A 16928-nucleotide genomic window follows, 5' to 3' on the forward strand; every position below is an offset into this window, starting at 1 on the left:
GTTACCAGTAACTTTGTAGATTTGGATTATTATTACAAAACATACAATAACAACTTCAGCCCTATATACATTTTGGCCATTTGAAAATAGCCGATCTACAAGCTCACAATGCGTCGCGATGCAACGTATTGTGGGCTTGTAGATCGGCTATTTTCAAAAGATTTGTATACATGTGAAAACTTTTTGATTACATTTTGATGCCAATACTTTTGCACTTTTACTCAAGTACAATTTGAATTCGGGACTTTTACTTGTAACAGAGTATTTCTATATTGATACTTTTACTTAAGTAAATAACGTGAGTACTTTTTTTCCACCACTGACACTAGTTAGTCTTCATGAAGTACCTGCAGCACTTCTTCATATTTCTTAACTGTTCTGTGCAGATCGTCCTCCTTCTGGGCGATGGCCTTCTGAAGCTGACAGGTTTCATCTCGATGGCTATTCAAGAGCTCTGCCTCCACGCTCTGGGCCTTCCCTGTGCCGAGGAAGGAAGGAAGGACACAATCCAGAGTTAACACACACACACTATACAGCCTCCAAATGCATATTCCAAACCACTTGGAGAGCAGTATGAATTGACCAGTGGTGGAAAGTAACTAAGTACATTTACTTATGTACTGTACTTAAGTACAATTTTGAGGTATTAGTACGTTACTTGAGTATTTCCAATTTCCAATACTTTCACTTCTACTCCACTACATCTCAGAGGCAAATATTGTACTTTTACTCCCCTACATTTATTTGAAAACTTTAGTTACTAGTTACTTTTCAGATATAAATTATGATATAATGAAACATACATTAACCACTTTAGCCTTATTTTATACCTAGGCTATTTGAAAATAGCCGATCTACAAGCTCACAACGCGTCGCATCGCGACGCGTTGTGAGCTTGTAGATCGACTATTTTCAAATATTTAGTACTTTTACTTTTGGTACTTTAAGTACATTTTGATGCCAATACTTTTGTTCTTTCACTCAAGTAAATGTTTAATTTTGGACTTTTACTTGTAACAGAGTATTTTTATATTGCAGTATTGGAACTTTTACTTAAGTAAAGAATTTGAGTACTTTTTCCACCACTGGAATTGACCACAGAGGGGAGAAAAAAAACAGTGCAATTCAGACACACTGTTTCCTAATTCAATGATCCTTTGACTTTGTTCCACCCTAGTGGGAGGATATGAAAAAAGCCAATTATATTTCCTTTCAATCAGTTTCCATGTAGTTGTTGCACGCTATTGTTAAACATAAAAGTCAGTCCTTTTTACTTTTATTTCCCTGCCTGGCATTGTATTCCCAATGGGAGCTGTGCGGCTGACAAGCACCAGAGACTAATTTGTTTTCATCACAACAGGGAACAAATACAACATAACAATGAGCCTTGTCAGTTTCACTGAGTACTCAATTACTGCTGATTTATATGCATTGTTGTTGCGCATCGAAAATAGACGATCTTCAAACTCACGAGGCATCGTGGTGCGATTCGTGAGCTTGTAGATCTGTTATTTTTTGATGCGCAACACTGATTTATATTTATAAAAAGTATATGTCAGACCTTGCATTTCTCCAACTCACCAATAGTCTCTTTCACTGATGTTTCAAGCTCCCTCTCTTTCAAAGCCATTTGTGTGTTAAATTCCCTCAGAAGCTGCTTTATCGCAGAGTTCTGCTTCATCTCCAAATCTTCCATCTCAAGCCTGTGAGGGGACATGGTACAAGGGATAAAGAAAATAAAATGTTATTAGATTCAATTAATTATAAATGTAATTGTATTTCTGATAGATATGTTTCTTTTTTTTATTATTATGTGTTATTTTTATTTCATTGAAAACGTACTTTAGCTTTTTGTCATTCTCCTCAGTTAATTCTTTCTTCATGTATTCCAAGTCCTGCTCGTGCTCCTTTCTCAAAGATCGGATATCTTTCTGCAAGCTGGTGAAGTCTTTCTGTAACTTCTGCTTCTCGTTCTTGACATCGGCAAGTTTCCTTCTCAAGGACTCGGGAGAGTCACCGTCCACCTCTTCTTGCATCAGAGAAAGGTTCTCCGTCTCCTTTCCCAGGGTGCTCTTGGTTTGCTCTGCACTACAACGCTCCGATACCAGCCCGTCTTCCACCTCGACCGGATTCTGTCCATTCTTGTCTAAGCAAGATATAGCTGCCCGATGTTGATCGAGCAGCGCACACTTCTCAAGCAGTTCTTCTTTAAGGTGACTCATTTCAGCGAGAAGCCTCTCATTTTGCTCTTCGGCCTGTCTAAGCGTTGTCTTAACTTCTTCTAACATAGTGTGTGTTTCATCCGGTTCTACCTCCTGGTTTGCTACGTCTCTTTGTAACGACGACAGCTTATCTTCATAGATGTTTTTCAACTCCTCTAAAGACTTCTCCGCCTTGTCTCTCTCATCGCTCGTAATCAGTTCAAGTTGTTTCTCCTGATCTTCTTTAAGCTTGGCAATTGATGCTAAGAGGGTTACTCCTTTCTCCTTTAACATGTCTGTGTGTTGCTCATTTGAGACTTCATTCTTCCTCATTTCCTCCAAACTCGCCTGAAGCACTTTGATGGTCTGATCTTTTTCTTCAGCCTGTGAGGTTAGTTGCTTTTTAATCTGACCGATTTTCTGCTCCGCTTTCTTCTTGAGTTCTGATACTTTCTGGGCGCTCTCTGTAGCCAGCCTCTCTTCGGTCGCCTTCAGACTCTCCTCCTTGCTCTCAAGAATCTCATTTCTAATCTTTTCAAATTCTTCTTTCTGACTCTCGAGCTCTAGTTTACAGGTGTGGTTTTCTTTCAGCAGGGACTGCAGTTTTTCCTCAATCTCCTGCACCAGAGGGCCATTCTGGGAGGACTGGTCCTGGGTCTGTTGCAGCTGTTCCGTGAACTCCCTCTTTTCGTTCTCCCTGATACTGTGCTGCTGCTTCAGGTCAGCGGCGAGCTGTTCACACTCCTTAGCCTTCAGGGCCAACAGCTCCTGAAGCTCACACACTCTACCGTTGCAGCTTTCAACCTCTGAGGTGAGTGCGCTCACCTTTTGCTCCTTTTCGCTCAAGGCTTGGTCCATCTCAGACTTGCTGATGGACTGATTGTCGAGAATGGCAGACTGTTTCTCTTGTTCGAGCCTCCCAACGGTCTGTTCCATTTGAGTGATCATCTGCTGTCTCTCTTCCTGATACTGCCGGTTCAACAGAGTTATGGCTTCATCCTTCTCCCTTAGATTATTTCCTAGCTGGGTTTCCAAGTCACTGATATGCAACGCGTTGCTTTTCACGCTCTCTGAGATGCTTCTGTTTTCTTCACTAAGCTGCTCAATTCTAAGGATTTTCTCCGAGATGGACCGAGAGTGATTCTCAGCCTCCTTTATCAGACCGTCCCTCTCTTGCATTAAGGCTTCAACGTGCTCCTTGTGAGCATTAAGTTGAGCAGTCATCTGCTCCAGTGAACTGCATAGATTCTTATTTTCCTCCGTCTGCTGCCGGAGATTCTCCTCCAAAGTGCAAATTCTGTCTACCTTAGTGATGATGATGTTTTTAAGATGTCCCACCTTTTTCTGGTTACATAAAACTCTGTCTCTCAGATTTCGCACCCTGCCCTCGACTCTCTCACTGAGTTCATTGGCCTTAGCCTGGAAATCCCTGCTGTGATGCTCCATTTGGTTACTGATTACGACAAACTGCTCTTGGGCGCTCTCCTCGAGTTTCCGCTGCAGGGCCTCAACCTCCTTAGATCTGGAAGCCTCCAGAGCCTTGACCTGCTTCTCAGTTTCCTCACACTTAACTGTCCAAGCCTTAAGTCTCTCTCTGTTCGCTTCTTCTTTCCTGCTCAGCTCATCTTGGAGAGAGTTTCTCTCATTCAGAGCCTGGTTCAGGTTCCTCTCGACAGACTCCATTTGCTCCTTCAGGAACACTTCGCCCTGAGACAAACCTTCAAGCTTAAACGCAGCTTCCTTTAGCTCCTCCTGCAGTTTCTGTACAGTAGTCTGTCGAATCGCCAGCTCCTCCTTCAAGTCTTTTATCTCATGTGATACCTTCTCCTTCTCTTGTCTGCTTTTGCTAAGCTGCTGAGAGACTTCGTCCAGTTCCTGGGCTTTCTCCTGCAGAGTGTGCGCGTGTTTCTCCGCCACATCCTCCTCCTGTTGTCCCAACTTCTCCTGCCAACGTTGCTCCAGCTTCTCAAGCTCTTGCTTCTGGACATGCCGCAGTTTCTCCAGTTCCTCCTTGTGGTTGTTCTGCAGCTCTGACATGGCACTGCTGTGGCCCTCGGAGCTCTTCTGAGCCATCGCTACAATCTTCTCCTGAAGCTGTTGCTCTTTCTGCTGCAGCTCCGTCTCCTTCTTTGCCAGCTCCTTCTTCGCAGACTCTTCGCTCTCCTGAAGCTTCTTCTTGAACTTCTCCTGCATTTCTTTGGCCTTCGTCTTCCACTTGTCCATCTTTGCGTCCTGTGCTTTCAACTTGGCCTCCATGTCCTTGATGGCGCTCTCGTGGGCAGCCTTTTGATCGTCGAGACACTTTCGTAACTGCTTCTCCTCTCCTTGCTTAGTGTTCAGTTCTCCAGTGTGCGACTGTTCTTTCTCAGCGAGCTCCTTCTTCGTCTGTTGCAGCTGCTGCTCTATCTCTTGAAGCTCCTTCAACCTTTGTAGAAGCGACTCCTCTTTATGCTTACATTCCGTCTTTGCGATCTCCAGCTGATGCTCCAAATCTTTCAAGTCGTTCCTGCACTTAGCCAGATCCTCTGTGACGTCACGCAACTGAGCATTGGCGTTCTCCAGGGTCTTCTTCTCAGACTGGGCTTGAGATAGACTCTCACGCAGCTCCTCCACCTCCTTGACCTTGACCGATAGGTCTCGCAGAACAGCTGCCGACTCCTCGTGAACGGCTTTTTTCTTGAGGACGTGCTCGGCGAGCTGCTTTTCCTTCTCCTGGAGAACAATCTTCAAAGCGCTGATTTCAGCGTTGAGTTCCTGCTTCGCGGCTTTCTCCCGTCCTCCCAGCTGATGGATATTCTCCACCTCCGTCTTGTGCTTCTCCTCCAGGAGCTGCTTACCGCTCAACGCCTCGGCCAGTTCAGCAGAAAGTGCCTCCAACTCGGTCTGCTTTAGGTCCAGTTTCTCATACGTTTTCTGGTTCATGTCTTCGACGTGTGCCTGGAACCCTAGCTCTTTCTCCTTCAGGATGGCCTCCACCTCTGCTCTGTGCGTTTCTTTGAGGTCCTCCAGAGCGGTAAGATGCTGCTGGGTTAGGGCGTCCAGCTGCTGCTGACGAGCTTCCTCCAATGCAGACGTTTGCTCCTGGTGCTTGGCCTTCAGCTCCTCCAACTGACCGGAGAATTCCTGGGACAGAGCGGTGCCGTCTTGGGAGCCCGTTTGCAGAGAGCTCTCGAGCTCTAGTATTCTCTGCAATGTCAGACATTGGAGGTTATTGCAATAAAATGTAAAACATCATTCAAGTTAATGATACTTTCACAAAAGGACCAGATTTAGGCCTGTCACAATTATTACATAATCGTCTAATTGAAATTATTTGAGATAATCGCAATTATTTTTGCATAATCGTCATAATAGTTTCCATGTTGAAAAATGTTCACACCTTTTCAAGTATTTAAAAAAGCAGAAATAGCTGATCTACAAGCTTACAACGCGTCACTTTGTGACGCGTTGTAAGCATTGTACATAATGTACAATGTAAGCATTGTACATTATTAAAAATGTTAATAATTTGTATATGTTTAAGTATTTGTCTTGTCTGCCCTGTGCAATTTTTGATTACGAAGCATAAGAGGCCAAGAGAAATTATCTTTATTCATGTGTTCCAATGTTTAATGGCCAAACACAAAATTAAATCATTAATCGAAATTATTTGAGTGACAATTAATCGTCAACTTAAATTTGTAATTGTGACAGCCCTAACCAGATTGTTATAAAATAATAATATGACTCACAGTTCTTGTAAGTTCCAGCTCTAACCGCATGGCCTTTATCTTGTCCTCGGCCTCTGCCTCCACGGCGGCTTTCTGCAGTTCGGCGGCCTCCAGAGCCAGAGCGGTCTGTTGTTCTCGTTCCTTCGCCGTCTGAGAAAACTGCTCTTTGCATTGCTCCTAAACACAATTCAATCAAACAGCGGCTTGTCAAAAACAATTTGAGAAAAACTCTCATCCAAGTGGTCATTTAAGAAAAAATACTGTGTTATATATTGTACTTGCACTCCAATTCTATTTTTATTAACTTCAAATCCTTTCAGAATTCTAAAGTTGGGTTGAGTGCAGTTTAGTCCATTTACAGTAAGTAAATGCAATTTAACAACAACCCTCAACACCCACCATGGCTTGTTTGATTCTGGCATTCATCTCCTCTTCCTTCACAGCCAGAGATTCATTGTGTAATCTTTCCATTCTTGCCTCCGTCTCCTCTGATGATTTCTACACAAAAATACATACAGAAAGAATGTGAAGTACATTAACCGTAAAGAAACGTAGAAATAAAAAGCTTAAAATACAATTGCTATTTAATCTATCTACCGGTACTCATTCTGCCAACTATTAAGGTTTTGAAAACTTTTTTTCCCCCCCTCACACACACCTCGTCATGCCCAGTAAACAAAGAGAGCTCCACATCCGTGTTCAACTCCACAAAGTGTCACCACCTTCTGATCCTAACTCTCGCTCAACATTGTTTGCATCTGTTGACTGTTTCGCAACATGTAACAGCCTACACTAGCTCTTTGATTTGTTCAAAAACTACTTTGTTTTGATATGGACACCACTTTCAATGTGGCGTCCATATTTTGGGCATGCATTACAGTCAAACTTTGCAAAATGTTTTGGGAAAAACAGCAGATCTACAAGCTTGTAGATTTGCTATACTGGCTATTTTTGAAAATAGGGCAAGTGGTTATGGGTATAACCAGAGTGCATGGTGCTGAATTTCTCTCACGGAAGCTTTCTATGATCACTACCATTATAAACTGATGTCTAACTGAAAATGTAGGTTACTGGCATTATAGATATTTTTTATGCAAATATCAGTAATGATGAAACTCCAAGGGTAATATTTTCATTTAGTGTAACCTTTTTCTGTATATTGTATTTCATTGCTCAATGGGGAAGGATATGTCCTAACAATACGTGCAAATCGTACTGTCGGAAAGTAAACAGTCGCAAAGTAACATGGAACATTCTGCCAAATGTTGCAAAAGACACAGACTTCTGTTTCAGACCAGAGTTTAGGATGTGGGGATGAGGAGAGGGTGTAGTCTAATAACTCTGATTCTATGAAATTGGACCAGGTGATGTAACACTGCTACAGTTTGAATAAACACAAAAAAACTAAAACAAAAACACATGGTCAAATTCAGCTCCTGACCTTCATGAGGGCAGCAACCTCCTGTTTGACTCGCAGGACTTCCTGCTGCTCCCTCTTCACCCGTTTCACCTGCTCGTCCAGCTGAACCTGCAGCTGCTTGCGGGCCTCCTCTGCCCTCTGGGCCACGCCCAGTGCCCGCTCAAGCTCCTCGAAGGCTACAGCATGATGAGAAACATAGCGTCAAGTTACCCTCTCCCACAAACGCCATTTAGACACACATTTAACCCATTAGAACCGGGAACGTGTCATTTTAGATTTCTTTGGGCTATTCAAAAATATCAGATCTACAAGGTCATAGCGTGGCTATGAGCTTGTAGATCTGATTTGTTTTTGTTTTATTTGTGAAAATGTGTGCAAACCTTTGAATATATATTTTTCAAACATTTCTAACTCAAATCTTTGCTTCTGGGGATTATACAAATTTCTTCTAAATCCAATTCGGTTTTTTTTGTTTTTTATGTTGCTATAATATCAGTGGTTCTCAAACCTTTTCATGTCAAGGACCCCCAAAATGATATGTATTTGGCCGCGAACCCCCATCTCAAAATATTTTGTCCCGGGGACCCCCAGAAGCAAAGATTCGAGTTAAAAATGTTCACACATTTTCAAGATTTTTCAAAAATAGCAGATCTACAAGTTCATAGCACGGCACTCGGTGCCGTGCTATGAACTTGTATATCTGCTATTTTTGAATAGCCAAAGAAACCTTAAAGTGACACACAGATGCGTTCCCGGTCTTAAAGGGTTAACAGAAGCACCTGGATGGATGGATGATGCCGCCCGCTGCTCACTCACCTGATTTCTCAGACTTTTCTTTCTGCTCTTGCAGCTCTTCCCTCTGGGCCGAGGCCTGCTGGATCCGGGAGCGTATCTGAGCGATCTCCTCCTCTTTCATCTCCAGCGTCTCATGCATCTGTCTCTTGGTCTCCGCGATGACCATGCCCTGAAAACGAGACAACCCCGTGGCAGAAAACAAATGTCTTTTTAACCTACAGTACAAGGGGGCGAACAAATTCGAAAAACACCGAAAAAGGAGCTTCATGATGAGCGATGTCTGTGTATTTCACACTCCAAGTCAAGCTCTAGGTCTGTATAATTGCATCGGACAGTTCTTGGAGCTCTCAACATTCCTCAACGTGATCTCATAGAGTGTCTGGCTGGACCCCGCAGAGCTGGGGGTCAAGGGTTAAGAGCAACAACCTGGGTTCTGCAAGCTTTGCGACCTCCTTACACAGTAGTGGAGCGAAAACATGTCTGTAGTTCAGAGACAAGACGTTCCTGTAGGACGCTCAATCAGGATGTGACCCCGGAGCACCCCATCCCCCCCCAAAAAAAGACACCCCCGGCCTCCTCCTCTTCACTCACCTTGTCTTGTTCCAGCTGTTCAACGAGGTTCTTGGCATCTCGTAACTGAGTGATCAGCTTTGTCTTCTCCGTCGTGTGCAATTCCTATCAACGACGTAGAAACATGGAAATTCGGTTAATCAGTAATCATACAGCACTCTTTACAGGGTAAACACATTTTTATCAATGAATTTCCAAAAATGTTCCAGAATATTTAACCCAATTTCCAGGCCTATATATGTAACAATCGTTCAGCGCAATAATGAGTGTCTTACTCCTATGTGCAATGCCCAAAGACAAAGCAAAATTAAAGCATAGAACGGTATAATTCAATTCCAAATTTTGTGCCAAATGTACTAACTAACTACGCATCACGCTGCAGCACGTTGTGAGCTTGTAGATCTGTTCTTTTTGTCACATCCGCTATACATTAGGCTGCAATCACGCAGCCTGTTTGGCGAAAAACTACTTATGTTACATATTCCGTGTAATATTATATATGTTTTGGAAACAATAACAAAATCAATAGCCAAAAACATTGGCTATAAATGCATAGACAAATATTTTTCCAGGACCCTTGATAAATTCCAAACCTTTTCCAGGACTGGAAAAAAAAAAGTGATTTCAAAATATTTCCAGGAATTTCATGACCTAATGGACCCTGTGTTTGCAGAGGGGCATTCGATTCCAAGAATAATCGATCCATTGTTGTGTGTAGTGTTCTATAAATCAGTGGCATTCGTCTCGCGGGGCCATGTCTTTAACGACCAGCTAGAAAGCGTCTGCATATGGCTGTACCACCCACTAGGCTTCAGCCCACAAAGCAGCCATCCAGAAAGTCTACACGGCCTCAGCTAAACCAACATGGTAACCCAAATTACAGCCCAGGTTAGGTTGCAGTGGCCTGTAGTAGCCGTGTCTCTGTGACACTGCTGTCTAACCAGTGGTTAAAAACCAAAACATCAGGCCTTTACATCTCTTTCCCAGTTGTTTGATCTACGTGTGTCCATAATGCACTGAAAACACAGATTTAAAGGGATAGTTCACCCAAATAATTACTTTTTTTCTATCGATTAGTCACCCCATGGAGACTTGAATTCATGGATTTTTTGTGTTTTGTGTTTTTCTCGTTTTTCTCTAAGTCATCAAATTATTGGCTTAGGAATGCGACAAACATATTTTTTTCCACATAAATTCAAGTCTCCATGGGGTGACTAATCGATAGAAAAAAAGTCATTTTGGGGGTGACTTATCCCTTTAAAGTACAACAAGACAGTAAAAAATGGCAAAAACAAAAAGAGAAAAAACTGAAGATTTATAATTTGTGAACTTCCTCCAGAGGCATTCACACATGATTGATTTGACAACAACACTGCTAAACAAAAAAGACACCAACACACAAATCAAGACCCCCAAAAAACATGGGGTCCTACTATGAACCCAGACCACACTTAATACATTCCAAAATCCCTGAGGAAAGTCTGGAATTGTAGACAGCTGGTCTGTTTTATGGGGTATTTGTTTGAGGCAGGGGATGAACAGAGCACCAGGATGCCTCTACGCTGCTTAGAAGGGACTAAGCGCCTGTTAACCTCTGCTCTTCCTTAAACAGGAAAGGCTCTGTTCCCAAACAGTGCTAAGGCGCAACACACAGAACGCATAACAATCGCGAAGCACAGACGCAAATCTGGCGTCCATCAATACCGCAGGCTTCTGCCGACTGAATAGATTCTAGTTCTTCTAGTTAAGCGGTTGCTGCGAAAAAGTTTCACAGTAACGATGGCATGGATTAAAGCAAAATAAAATCTCACGACACTGTGATTTGTGAAACAGCGTGAAAGCAGCCACACACACACACACACACACACACACACACACACACTAGCACTCCGTTTCATAAACAAACAAAATGTCAAATAATTATAATGCTTTGGTAGCCATACAGCCAGCCAGTTGAATAAATTGTTTTATGGAAGATTGAACATGTATTCTTATCACTAGTTTGACCGCTTCAAATACTCTTTAATCTTAAAATAACTAATATCCGAAAATAGGATATCTACGAGCTAACAGCGCGTTGTTAGCTCGTAGATATCCTATTCACGGTGAGTGACACGCTTCCATAGTATGGAATTCAAAAGTCGTGGCGACTGAGAACTTTAATCCACGCGATGGTCAAAACCATCTGTTGCTATATCATACCACCAAAGCAAAATGTTTTCAAATCAAAGCAAAATAAATGGTCGCAGCCAGCCAGCCATGTCAAGTTGACATGACATGACCCCCCCCCCCTCCTCCTCCTGCTGGAGTTTGGCCAGAGTTATCTTCTGGAAGCTCGGACAGTGAACCACAGCATTCCACTGTCTGTGTCACTGAGAGATAATGGAGTCACATTATCAACGGACCATGAAGGCCTCCTCCATGGCCAAGATGATTTATTATAAACCCAACATCACTCACTACCCTCTAAAACACACACTGCTCATTGATTCGCAGCATATCGGCCCAGCCCCATTTTAACCCGTTAAGACCGGGAATGCACCTGTGTCATTTTAAGATTTTAGCTGATTTTAGCTGTAATTTTAGCTGTAATTTTAGCTGTAATTTTAGCTGTAATTTTAGCTGTAGCATTATTTTATACTTTGGGCTATTCAAAAATAGCAGATCTACAAACTTGTAGCGCTACGAGCTTGTAGATCTGCATTTTTATGGGTGAAAATCGTGAACATTTGTGCAAATCTATATGAATATATATGTTTTTTAAAGCGAACATTTGTAACTCAAATCTTTGCTTCTGGGGTGGTATTCTACAAATGTCTTCTAAATCCGAATGTCTCAAACCTTTTTCATGTCAAGGACCCCCAAAATGCAGACCCCCATCTCAAAATATATTGTTCCAGGGACCCCCCCAGAAGCAAAGATTTAAGTTACAAATGTACAAAATATATATTCAAAGATTTGCAAAACTTTTCACGATTTTTCGAGTGCCGCGCTACGAGCTTGTAGATCTGCTATTTTTTTAATAGCCCAAAGAAGTCTAAAAAAATGAGACAGATGCGTTCCCGGTCTTAAAGGGTTAATCAAACCTCTTCATAATTATAGTTCACCGCCACATCAATTTCTAGTATAACTAGGCTGTCTCCCGAGAATTCCTTTGATATTTAGTTTCTGGGGTTCAAGTCGTACTTCTGGAAATATCTCATGGGTGATGATGATGATGGTGGTAATGAGTATAATGAGATATTACACAGAGATGGAGATGATAAGTTTGATGACTGATGACTCCCATATGGTAGAAAACATTTGTGTAAGTCCTGTGTAAACAAGGCTAACGGCCAGCGTTGTGTGGTTGGTGGCGGTTGGTTGGTTAGATAAGCATCAAGCGAGGCACCTGCAGTGGCCGGAAAAAGTACTCGAATGTTTTCCTTAAGTAAAAGAATCAATACTGCAATGTAGAGGTATTCTGTTTGAAGTAAAAGTCTTGGAATTCAAAATGTACTTGAGTAAAAGTACAAAGGTACTGGTATCAAAATATACTTAAAGTACCAAAAGTAAAAGTAGTAAAATGTTTGAACAAATGTTTGATCTACAAGCTCACAACGCGTCGCGATGCGACGCGTTGTGAGCTTGTAGATCGGCTATTTTCAAATAGCCCAGGTATAAAATAGGGCTAAAGTGGATAATGTATGTTTTATAATGGAATAATTAAAGGTAGGGTAAGTGATTTTCTTTGGTTAAAATAAGTGTTAAATAGCTCTATATTCTGATAGTACTCATTGCTATAGAGTGTTTGTTCAGTAAAAGGAGTCTCCTCGTCTCTCCAGCTCTTTATAAAACAGAAAATGCATTTCGTTTCAGTTTCAGTTTCATTTCCAATTTTATCCAATCAGGATAGAGAACTCAATCAGGATATAGATTAAACAAGTGAAATTGGAAGTGATGACACTAAGAAATGAGCAGGAAAAATTGGAACTGGAACACTATAAAAATGAAGCTTAAAAATGGGTACTTTCTCCTGATTGGCTGAGATTTTGACACCTACCGGAAAATGTATTTTCTGTTTATTAAAGAGCTGGAGAGACGGGGAGACTCCTGTTACTGAACATACACTCTATAGCAATGATTACTATCAGAATATAGTGCTTTAACCTTTATTTAAAAATACTTTTTGTTTTAACCCAAACTATCACTTACCCTACCTTTAACATCTGTAAAGTAACTAAACTTTTCAAATAATTGTAGTGGAGTAAAAGCGCAATATTTGCCTCTGAGATGTAGTGGAGTAGAAGTAAAAGTGTAGACAATTGGAAATACTCCAGTAAAGTAAAAGTACCTCCAAATTGTACTTCGATACAGTACTTGGAGTAAATGTACTTAGTTACTCTACACCACTGGACTCCCATATGGTAGAAAACATGTGTGGAGTCCTGTGTAAACCAGGCTAACAGCCAGCGTTGTGTGGTTGGTTGGTGGTTGGTTGGTTGATAAGCATCAGGCGAGGAGGAGGTCAGTACCTTGGTCTTCTCCAGTTCCTGCAGTCTCTCCTGCAGCTGCTCCTGCAGGGTGTCGTTCTCGCTGCCCAGCTGGGCGCTGCGCTCCTTGTGCGTGCGGAGGAGGTCCTTGCACTTCTGCAGGAGGTTCTCCTGCCTCTTCACCCGCTTCTGCAGAGCCTCCGCCGCCTTGGCCGGGTCGCTGCTGCCCTCTTCTGCTCAAAAGGAGGAAATGCACCAGTGGTGGAAAAGGTACTAAAATGTTTTTACTTTTAAAAAGGTAGGGTAAGTGATTTACTTTGGTTAAAATAAGTGTTAAATAGCTCTATATTCTGATAGTACTCATTGCTATAGAGTGTTTGTTCAGTAAAAGGAGTCTCCCATGTCTCTCCAGCTCCTTTTCTAAACAGAAAATGCATTTTCAGTGCTCTCTCCTGATTGGCTTAAATTTCGTCACCTACCTGAAAATGGTTAGGGTCCTCAGCTGGAGAGACCCCTGTGACCGAACAAACGCTCTGTAGCAATGACTACAATCAGAATATACTACTTTAACCTTTTTAACAAAACAATTACCCAAAAATATCACTTACCCTACCTTTAAATCTGCTTTTCTTTCTCTTTAACTTCATTAATTAACAGCATTAATGAAAACAAATCAGATTATTTCCCCTTTCCGAGTGACTCGGTCCAAAGTCGCACCCTTCATGCCACGCTAGTGTCCAGACATCTGTTTTTTTTTGTACCTCCATATGGTAGAAATAGGTCAACAATACAAATGACAATATTTTTTTTTATTATTTTTAATGATTGGCCCCCACTAAATCACGGAACTACTTAATATTCATCAGAACCAGACCAGAACTCTGACCACGAGACTCGGGCAATCAATGAATACCTTTGCAACCACTACATTAAATGGCAAGTATTTCCTACTAAAAAAAGCTTTAAAAAATCCGAACTAACCCTTTAAGTACGGTGAAAGTATCAATACTGCAATGTAGATCTGTATGGTATAGCATGTTAATGTAGTAGAACTGGCACATCTGCAGTGGTTGAAGGTGGTCTCCCTATACTCTTAAATTGAGACATTTAAGACCCTGGTGTCGGTTAGGTCGGGTCACCTACTGATCGACAAGTAGTACTGCGTGAAGCTCATAAGTCCAAAAGCCTCCCCTGGCAAAGCGGTTAGTCCCTCTGGGTGAGCGGTCGACGTGTGGTCTTCCATGTGGTGGAAAAAGTACTCACATTCTTTACTTAAGTAAAAGTATCAATCAATACTCCAATATAGAAGTACTCTGTTACAAGTACTGTACAACTGTTTTGGACAGTGACGACAAACAGCACACAATCCCATTGTATTAGTGCTATGATAATAAATATGAATGCATACCCTCAGTTGCCCCTGGCTCCTTAGAGGGACTCTGAGGGGCCGAGGCTGAATCCACGCCATCTTCAGACGGAGGCACCTCCCCCTCCAGTGGGACGACCCCTTTGACTCGCTTCTTTAACAAAGCAACCTGGCAGAAGATAACACACAGTCAAAGTTAAGGTCTAATTCAGGGGTCTTCAATGTTTTCAGCCCAAGGACCCCCTAGCTGAGAGAGAGATGAAGCAGGGACCCGCTAGCTGAGAGAGAGATGAGGTTGGGACCCCATATTGTATAAAATTGTGTTTCAGATTCAACTTTTTTTGTTTATAGGTCTGATCTTTTTTCCCTCTACACCTATACCTCTTTGCCAAAAAATAGCCGATCTACAAGCTCACAACGCCTCGCAGCGCGAGGCGTTGTGAGCTTGTAGATCTGCTATTTTTGGCTAAAGTTCTTCTCAGAAAAGGGATGCTAGGGTTATAAGTGGTTAAGGTAAAAAAAAAGTCATATCACACAAAGATTTGGCGGACCCCCTGTAGTAACTCTGAGGACCCCCTAGGGGTCCCGGACCCCCTGTTGAAGACCACTGGTCTAATTTATACTAGTTTCTATCAAGTCAGTGAATGCATAATCTCTCAAGAACAGAATCTGTCGGGGGGGTTCGTCATATCGCGTACGCACTGGCCTACAATTGGGCGTGCCTTCAGATCAGGAAGCAGAACGCGCTTTACCCAATCAAATGGAGTGGGCGGGATTTACGTGTCCGCCGATCCTTCCCCACTAGAAACAAACCGAAACTAATTTAACAATAGCGTCCTCGGAGCAGACAAAACCACGGAAAGATATTTACATTTTAAATTGCTCTTTCATCATAGAAACAAGTGGGCTTATAACCAAAACGATCCATGTTCTCTGGGAGAAGTGGTGTTAGTGTTCCGTGTAGAAATACAGTATTGTTAGTGGGAATGAAAACATAGTCGCACCACCGGAAGTGAAAGGCTGAAGGCAGACCAAAACCCCGGTTTCCTTGCGCATGCGGGTGCTACGTCTTCTTCCTCCCAGAGCCAACTGAGATAGTAAAAACAGCAAAGGAAGCTGTTTTTCCTTTTCATTTGGTGATGGGTTCCCAGATTGGTGAATGCATGACACAGTCCCAGACAGTTCAATTCATATAATTTGTTTTTAATACTCACTGTCAACATTTTATAAACGCACAGTCGCACACCTACCCACCTGAGTGTGGAGGACGGTGATCATTTGGTCTTTCTCCTCCAGGGTGGCATCAAACTCCTCTTGTAAATGTTTCTTGGCCTGTTGGTCCATTTGCAGCTCCTACACACACATACATCAAATGTCAAACTTTTCACACTAACATTTCAATGTTAAAATGTAACCTGAACCTGGAATTAAAGCAATGCGAATTGTTCCAGATAAAGACTTTTCCCTGCTCTGTTGACACTCTTTTGGGCTGTAATGTAATCTCAAAGTCCCAATTCTACGAGTGCTTCTCTGCGGTTAGTCTAGCTTCCAGAAAGCTTTTAGCCCAAAATGACAAAGTGGCTGCACTCGTTCTGACTAAAATTAGCCCATGCCCAGTGCTTCAATGGCCAGAAGGAGAAACACAAGGTCGACATATCGACCCCCCAGAGAAACAACAATTATCAAACTGTGTTGCCGTACCTCTCTCAGCTCCCCTATCCTGCGGAGAGATTTATCCTGGCTCTGACTGAGGATGACCTGGAAGGGTAAAAGAGAAAAGAAATGACATAATGTTGGTTAATGATAATAATGAATTATTTCTAACCTGTGAATAACCTGCGGACTGAGTGCACACCGACAGCAAACCTTTTGACTCTGTAACTTACTGCAGTGTTTCTCAAAGGGGAGTACGTGGAGGAATACACTGCAGGGGGTATTGTGAAAGAATGTGGGATTTTTTTTTAACATTTGTTGCTGCTATGTTTAATGATAAAACATGACACACTTTTTGTTAACCAGTTAACCCATTAAGACCGGAGGCGATTCTTAACTCTCTCAGTGCCAATGAAATAAATAAATATGTTCATACTGTGCCAGCAATTTTTTTTAAAGTAAAACAAAATAATAATAATAAGGTAAACAAGAAGTGAATGGAGCAGCAAATCTTCGGATCACGATATCTTGGGTTCTGAAAATTATTTTCCAAAACAAATCCTAACAGTTTTTTGAAAAAAAAGTTAAATATTTTTCAAAAATAGCAGATCTACAAGCTCATAGCGCGGCACTCGGTGCCGCGCTATGAGCTTGTATATCTGCTATTTTTGAATAGCCAAAGAAATCTAAAGTGACACATATGCGTTCCAGGTCTTAATGGGTTAAATCAAAATCTTGGCT

The 16928-nt window shown here is 42.0% G+C and overlaps 1 protein-coding gene across 3 annotated transcripts in view; it reads right to left on the reverse strand.

Annotated features, from left to right (window-relative positions):
- golga4 (golgin A4) overlaps positions 1-16928 on the reverse strand; it is a 52509-nt gene that overhangs the window by 19033 nt on the left and 16548 nt on the right. For all 3 annotated transcript variants that reach the window (XM_084077178.1, XM_084077176.1, XM_084077177.1), the window contains 12 exons: positions 16236-16292; positions 15789-15887; positions 14577-14703; positions 13211-13401; positions 8718-8801; positions 8148-8295; positions 7353-7507; positions 6311-6409; positions 5933-6088; positions 1843-5387; positions 1582-1703; positions 348-478 (listed from right to left, as the gene is read on the reverse strand). In XM_084077178.1, coding sequence (XP_083933304.1) covers positions 348-478; positions 1582-1703; positions 1843-5387; positions 5933-6088; positions 6311-6409; positions 7353-7507; positions 8148-8295; positions 8718-8801; positions 13211-13401; positions 14577-14703; positions 15789-15887; positions 16236-16292 — 4914 coding nt within the window. The remainder of the gene's footprint in view (positions 1-347; positions 479-1581; positions 1704-1842; positions 5388-5932; positions 6089-6310; positions 6410-7352; positions 7508-8147; positions 8296-8717; positions 8802-13210; positions 13402-14576; positions 14704-15788; positions 15888-16235; positions 16293-16928) is intronic.

This window comes from Gymnoscopelus microlampas (genome assembly GCF_963454915.1).
Source record: "Gymnoscopelus microlampas genome assembly, chromosome: 13".
Classification (NCBI taxonomy): domain Eukaryota; kingdom Metazoa; phylum Chordata; class Actinopteri; order Myctophiformes; family Myctophidae; genus Gymnoscopelus; species Gymnoscopelus microlampas.